The 7,078-nt window shown below is 43.0% G+C and overlaps 2 protein-coding genes across 3 annotated transcripts; one reads left to right on the top strand and one right to left on the bottom strand.

The window, feature by feature from the left end:
• The first annotated feature begins 402 nt into the window (after window positions 1-402).
• LOC124658171 (beta-1,3-galactosyltransferase 7-like) lies at window positions 403-3,952 on the top strand. Its single transcript, XM_047196586.1, has 11 exons — window positions 403-674; window positions 819-918; window positions 1,132-1,190; window positions 1,278-1,465; window positions 1,876-1,939; window positions 2,415-2,487; window positions 2,629-2,749; window positions 2,827-2,914; window positions 3,016-3,141; window positions 3,232-3,341; window positions 3,422-3,952. The coding sequence occupies exons 1-11, from the start codon at window positions 562-564 to the stop codon at window positions 3,568-3,570; spliced, it is 1,191 nt and encodes a 396-aa protein (XP_047052542.1). The 5' UTR covers window positions 403-561; the 3' UTR covers window positions 3,571-3,952.
• On the bottom strand, window positions 2,266-5,689 carry LOC124658172 (dehydrodolichyl diphosphate synthase CPT3-like). 2 transcript variants are annotated; one of them, XM_047196587.1, is made up of 2 exons: window positions 5,484-5,689; window positions 2,266-5,156 (listed from the first exon to the last, which is right to left on the bottom strand). In XM_047196587.1, the coding sequence occupies exon 2, from the start codon at window positions 5,145-5,147 to the stop codon at window positions 4,281-4,283; it is 867 nt and encodes a 288-aa protein (XP_047052543.1). In that variant the 5' UTR covers window positions 5,148-5,156; window positions 5,484-5,689; the 3' UTR covers window positions 2,266-4,280. The 2 variants fall into 2 exon arrangements, with proteins under 2 accessions (XP_047052543.1, XP_047052544.1); XM_047196588.1 differs by having other exon boundaries at window positions 2,266-5,231.
• Window positions 5,690-7,078: the final 1,389 nt, after the last annotated feature.

Genomic DNA, 7,078 nt, shown 5'->3' on the forward strand with positions numbered 1-7,078 from the left:
CTTGTGTGCAGAGCCGAATTGCTTGGTAGAACTAAAAAGTATAAGTTTGACAGATTAATGTAGCTTATTTACGAGAAAATATATATTGTAATACTACTTCTTGAGAATATTATTTGCAACTAACACACGCATGTCCCTATAATGTAGTGGTGTATATTTTCTGCCTGATACATCTGAATCTAGTAAAAAAAATTGGACAAAATAAATCTACAGAATTAACCGGCTCGATTTTGGTGCAGCTGTTCCGGTCGCCGTCTTCTCCAGACGAACGTAACAGTAGCCTTCTGTTGTCCCTCTCGAAACAAGAGAGCGAAAAAAAAAGTCGCCCTCTGTTCACAGCTTTGCATTGTGAACGTATCATTTCTCCCTGGACCTATTAAAATAGTCGCCGTCTTCTTCTTCCCCCTTGTTCTCGTTGTTGTTTCCCTCCTCAGCTTCGGTTACTTCGTAGCTTCATAAAAGCCGTCCTCAGCTCCTCGCTCCTTCACACACAACGAGGTTCCCCACCCAGCCAGCACCGGGCGATACAGAGAGAGAGGAACGACGACGGTTGATCGGAAGATGAAGGCCAAGAACGGCGCCGCCGTCGCCGGCGAGAGGAGGCCGATGGTGTCGAGGACGATACTGCTCCTCTGCGTCTGCAGCTTCGGCCTCGGCATGCTCTTCACCGACCAGTGAGTCCTCCTAGATTGGTTTTACCTTAGCACAGGCCCACAGCTGTTACGCTCTGTGGCCCTAGCCTCTATCTTGGATCCATCTGTCACGCGGTGCAATGCTCCATGTAGCTGAAATATCTTCCATGGCGATGTGTCGATCAGGTTCGGAACGACGCCGGATTTGAAGAGCCCGGTCGTGGTGCAGCGGCGGCCGCAGGAAGGGGAGTTGCAGATCAAGTCTGAAGATTTTGTTGCCAAGACGGTTCGTGCTGAATTTTATCTTCGTCCTGTTTGTCTGTTATAATTGATGGAACTTATGCTCATCTTGACGTCTCAGTTTTTTTTAATGTTCCATAGTTGCATTTATATCAACAGAATCTAAAATTAATTGTATTAAAAAGTAATAAAATGTTTTTTTTTACTATAAGATAGATCAAGCTATTCCATGAAAATGAGACCGTTTCTTTGATTTCAGAAACCATCTGACGATATGGACGTGATGGGGGAAGTCACAAAGACTCATGAGGCCATACAGTAAGTGGACAGAGATCCTGAAAAATGTTCCGAACATGTTAACATGTTTGCATTGTATATCGAGGGACTAATTCCTTTTGTGTCTAGGTATTTAGACAAGTCAATTGCCACACTACAGATGGAGCTGGCGGCGAGGCGCAGCACACAGGAGCTGCTCGGAGGCACGGATGGTGTAAGAAAGGAAAGGAAAAAGGCTTTCGTTGTGATCGGGATCAATACCGCCTTCAGTAGCAAGAAGCGACGCGACTCTGTCAGGGCGACCTGGATGCTTCAAGGTTCATACTTTGCAATGCTACCTGATTGTTTCCTTCTGTAGGGTTAGCTGCTGCATGCTGCATTTCTTGTTATTAGTTAGAACCGATGCAGAGGAATATGTATTTAATCAAGTAGGATGGTGTGGGCGAAGCTAACTAGGAAATTACAGTGGAATATGCATACAGATAATTAATCAATTGAGAATTGTAACAAATACAATTAATTGCAGGAAATATAATTAATTCACTAGGATTATGTATCATTAGAGCTGACTCGGACTTTTAGCATGTGTAGTTTGAGCTAAAAGTTGAGCTCTTTGGACTGGGATGGATCATTTTATTGGCTCATACTTATTCCTATTCTGTAGTACCTTCTGCACTCGTAGCTTGTATGTAATACTCACTACATATCTTCCGTTGATATTTACCAGGCGAGAAACTCAAGAAACTTGAAGAGGAAAAGGGAATTGTCATTCGATTTATGATTGGACATAGGTAAATGTTACATGCACTATGCTTCAATACTTTTTAACTTGTTTGTTGAAAAAATAATCATAACCATAATAAAGAAAAAAATGTGCAAACTGTACATGGAAAGGTTCTATATTTGGCCCAAAAAAGAACTCCATAGAGCCTTCTGTTCTAATTCTGCTGGGGTTCCCTTAAACTATCTCACTTATCCTTTCAATATAATCTATTGCTAACAGTTCATAACTATTTAGATTTTGTAAATAAGCAGCGCACTTAGCACTAATTGGAAATACACATAAAATGTATCATGATGGTAATAATATGATTTTATATTGCAAATATCAGGCGCACACATACAAGATCCCGTAATAGGTTGTACATTTTAGAGGAGTCCAAGACAGAGTGTCGTTATATAGCTCATAGATTTTACAGCTTACTTCTCGGTGTCATGGATTTAAATACACTGACTCAACTAGTAACTGGTGTTCATACTTTGCAGTCCTGCAGCGAACAATGCCCTTGATAAGGCTATAGACGCCGAGGATGCTATTCATCACGACTTTCTTAGGCTGGTATGACGATGTCCTCCAAGCATTTAATTGCATCATTCCTTACATCATGGTCCTGTTAAACTGCAATCAATCAAATCTTCTCGCCACTGCTGATTTGAGTTGTACTGAAGCTAATTCTGATCAAACCGTGCATGCATGTAGGACCATGTTGAAGGGTACCACAAGCTAACTGCAAAAACCAAGACATTCTTCTCCACTGCTGTGGCCTCATGGGATGCTGACTTCTATGTCAAGGTGGATGATGATGTTCATGTCAACCTTGGTATGATGTTTGCCTATAAGTATACCTTCTGGAATCTCGATCATCTTGTAGAAAACTAACTGATTCAAGTGGTGCAGGTGCACTCATCACAACTCTTAGCCGGCATAAATTGAAGCCTCGGGTCTATATCGGCTGTATGAAGTCAGGACCAGTTCTTTCGGACAAGTAATTCTTCTGAAAATGCCATGTAACCATAGTAGAAATGTAGCATCATATTGCCATGTCCTACAAGTACTAAAACTTCACTGCACTGCCCTTTTCTTCAGAACCTCGAAATATCACGAGCCAGAGTTCTGGAAGTTTGGAGAGGACGGGAACAAGTACTTCCGCCATGCCACTGGACAGCTATATGCCATCTCAAGGGACCTTGCCACCTACATCTCAGTCAACCAGTAAGACTAGAAGGAATTTATGATTATTTAGGCAGTATTTCCATTTGATGAGTTGCTACTGATGTCACCTGAGTCCATCTTGTCATCCAGGCCACTACTGCACAAATTCGCAAATGAAGATGTGTCACTGGGAGCGTGGTTCATCGGGCTAGATGTTGAGCACATTGACGACAGGGAGATGTGCTGTGGATCAGAAACAGGTCAGTTTCTTCAGTTGTTCTGCATACCATGCACCATCTCTGAAGATGACGACCAAGCCACTAAAATTACCTTATTTCAGATTGCGAGTGGAAGGCACAGGCAGGGAACGTCTGCGTCGCATCCTTCGACTGGAGGTGCAGCGGGGTTTGCAACCCAGTCGAAAGGCTGAAGGATGTGCACTCGAGATGCGGTGAAGGAGACGAGGCAATCTGGAGCACCTCATTCTGATGACATGTTAACAAGTTTTCACAGGCTTGTTAGCGAGGAAGTATGATTTATGAGGTTTTCTGCCCGGGTACGAACGTAAACAATGCAGACCACAGCTGCCTTCAGGAAGGCTCTCCCAGTGTGAGATCAGACCACAATGGAGAGAAGAGAAGACTTTGACATATCTGATGGAGGTAGAAATAGGAAGGGAATACCTGCCAGACAAACCTCTTTTCTTTTTTTTGTTTTTTCTTCCTCTTTTGTATCTTGTTGAGTTAGAGATGATGCAGGGGTTTGATTGGGGTAATCATGTTGATTTTCTCCGTACATAAACATAATTGCATTCAATTAATTTATTTCGTCCAGTATGAGATCATCAATGAATCAGTTGGGAGTTCAAACATGCTCTGTCTATCTATATGCTCTGCTGATACATGATCTGAATTCTAGAAGTTGCGCCAACAAAAATCATCGTTGAACCAATTACAAGTCTGAATTTCAAAGGATCTAGGTATATGTGTGCCCTGTTGATGTATAATCCGAATTCTACACCTTGTGCCAACAAAAACCATGGAGAATTTAAGCAAAGCTTCAGAACACTCTTGTCGCCCTTGTTTTCTGGATCCGTGGATGCTGAGGAATGCACGGGATAATCAAATCTTCAACCATGAATGTGGGAAGACAGAACAAGTTCGAAGAGCTTGATATGTTTGTGACCTCAGGAGATGAGATTACAACTGCTTCTTTGCTAGTTTTTTGTTTTGCTCTACATAAGGATAAACTCTCTGGTACTGTAATATAGCCCAAGAAAGATGCCTCAGAGAGAACTCGGGCCATAGTGGGTCTGGATTCTGCAAATGGCTAAACGTCGTCTGCCACAGAAGGAAATTGCTGAGTCGAGCCTCGCCTGAAGTCCTGATCACAATGTCAGGATCCGGGCATCCATGGCTGTACATATGGCGATCCAAATCAGCTATGGAAATATCTGAATGTGCACCATTAATTGCAGCATGACCATTACAGTTGCCCAGGTGCTCTTTGTGGGCAATATCCCTCCGTTCGGCACACAGCTCGTTAACAGCATTCACAATCTCTGAAGTCGAGTTGTAAGGCATGCAAACAGAGAACACCAATCCAGTGTTCCCAGCGGTGCTTTCCATCAGCTTTTGAGCTGCTAACTTCACCGGTTCAGTCAACATGTCCAAGTCCCCCCAGAAGTTGATCTTGCAGTTAACCTTATTGATGACATCTCTTTTTTCCAATAGCTCATTGATCTTCTCCTCCATTAGCTCCATCAGGTACTGCACCTCACTTGGGTCTCTCTTGAAGTTGTCGATGCTAAACGCATACACTGTAATGTACTTCACACCCATTTCGTAGCAGTATAGCAGACTTGCAATTAGAGCGGAGAAACCCATCCTGTGACCAGTGCCTTCCTTCATACTTCTGACTTTAGCATATCTACGGTTACCATCCATTATAAACGCGATGTGTTCAGGCATCGGGCCATATGAGAGGACAGCTATGACGCATTTGCGTACAAATTTCAGCAGAGTTGCAACAACACCAGTCGTCATTGTCTCATCAGGCTTCTCCATCTTCAGTTCCTAGACCAGCAAGATACATCAGAACTGGTCAGTGCCTTTGGATATGCAGCATCGAATTCGAATTGTGTTGAACTGCTGATTACAGAAAATAAAATAAATAAATAAATGGAAGGGGCCAAAGGAATAGACAGTGGGGTGGACTGGAAAGCTACTGCCGGCTGCTATCCAGATGAGGGGCCATCCACTGAACCCCGAATCGTGGGGAAAAAACTGGATCATTCGTCCAAGTATCCATTCCGGGTAAACATTTGTATTGGACTGCTCGCAGCAAGGAAAAGACCCCAATAAGTTCTCCGGACAATCTGAGCAAAAGTTAGGGCTCCTCACCAACAAGAGGGGCCAATCCAAGTCCGGATCGATGCCGGAAGGTTTTCTACTCCACGCCAGTGCACCAGAGCGGCGGAGGAAAAGGAGGGGTTCCTTCGAGGTTGTTCGCTTCAGTAGGTCCGAGGACGGGAGGAGTGCTCCGCCGCGGGCTAGAGGATCCGTCGCGAGGGAGCGAGAGTGTCTTTTTTCCCCCTTCAGCTGGGAGATTGTAGATATTTGTTGTGGGGGGGATACTTGTATAGGATCATAGGATCAGTTCATAAAAATTGTCTTTACAAAATGCAAAAGAATCAGGAAAAAACTTTACAACATACCAATAGTTTGTATTTACAACTCAAAAAATAGCTCAAAACTCAATCTACATTTAGAGAAACAAAAATGATAAATTCTGTTGTGAATTGTGTCAACACGGGGTGAATAGTATCCCAAACTTATCTCTTTTTTTTTGTATCTCTAAATGTAGATCGAATTTGAAGCAACAAATTTTTGGGTTGCATATATAACACAGATGTGTGTTGTCACTTTTTTGATAATATTTGAATATTTATTTATATTAAAAAGATAGATCTCACATATCCTATTTAAAGCTAGATCCTATCCCCCTTGTTGTTGTGGATAGGCTCCCAGGTGTGTATGATTTCTCTAACATCTCTTTACTCTTAAGTTTATTTAGCCATTTTCTAAGTAAACTTTTGTTCTTTAATTCTTGTTACCTCCCAACCCAACGTGTTGCTTTGGTCTACAAATAGTTTTCCACTTAGTTAGCATATATGCTCTTCGCTCCGTGGTTGGGTTGGTTTCGGCAGAGGATTGACCATGCTTTGCAGTCTCCTTTCCCGTTGCTGATCTTGCCCTCTGGGCCACTGATAGGTTTTGGTGCGGCGGTGCAGGTTGCCGGCGGGTGGCGTGGGGCTGCTTGCATGACATGAATAAAGGTGATGGTCCTAGGATCCCTCTCACGCCATGACAATGATCTACTTGATGCATATCTCCATTGATCTGGCGGGAGTATCAACTTCCAGAAGGCTCCATCGATGAACTCCAAATGGACGACATGCCTGGAGATTGCCGGATCGGATGGTATTCGGTCAAGTGCGACCATGTTTTTTCCGACCTTTTGGTTTAAGATGGAGCGTGGCGAAGCTGTTGACATCATGTGATATGTCTTATGTTTCATGGTTAAGTCAGTCGCGAAGAATGGTGGTCCAATTACTGGTGGTGATGAGGAATTGGCTTTGGTGATTTGTGACTTGGAGCAGGGGGCAGCACAAGAGAAGTTCTGAGTCTAAACTTGCAGGGTGAGAATCCAAGTCTGGACTTAATTGGTCGTGCCTGGTAATGGTGACCACAAACTTTCTCTAGGGTGAAAACATATGATTTATAATCAAGGTGATGGCGGCACTTGTGTACTATTTTCTTCTTGGAGACGTCTCTTTTAGAGAAGATGGATTTCTGGTGATGTATTGGTGGTGTTTGGTTTGCTGCTACAAGGAATATATCTCTCTCTAACATGACTTTTCTTTTATGTAATTTTTTTGTTGTTTGCATTCGTATTACCATTTGGACACTGTGTTGTTGCACAGGTTGGGTGTAAT

Source organism: Lolium rigidum, chromosome 5, assembly GCF_022539505.1.
Source record: "Lolium rigidum isolate FL_2022 chromosome 5, APGP_CSIRO_Lrig_0.1, whole genome shotgun sequence".
Classification (NCBI taxonomy): Eukaryota; Viridiplantae; Streptophyta; class Magnoliopsida; order Poales; family Poaceae; genus Lolium; species Lolium rigidum.

Bases quoted from the DNA above. Each gene is read 5' to 3' on its own strand.
- LOC124658171 (XM_047196586.1), top strand. From the start codon at position 562: ATGAAGGCCAAGAACGGCGCCGCCGTCGCCGGCGAGAGGAGGCCGATG. The intron at 1,191-1,277 runs GTAAGTGGACAG...TTTTGTGTCTAG, and splicing joins AAGACTCATGAGGCCATACA to GTATTTAGACAAGTCAATTG. The intron at 2,915-3,015 runs GTAATTCTTCTG...CCTTTTCTTCAG, and splicing joins GGACCAGTTCTTTCGGACAA to AACCTCGAAATATCACGAGC.
- LOC124658172 (XM_047196587.1), bottom strand. From the start codon at position 5,147: ATGGAGAAGCCTGATGAGACAATGACGACTGGTGTTGTTGCAACTCTG.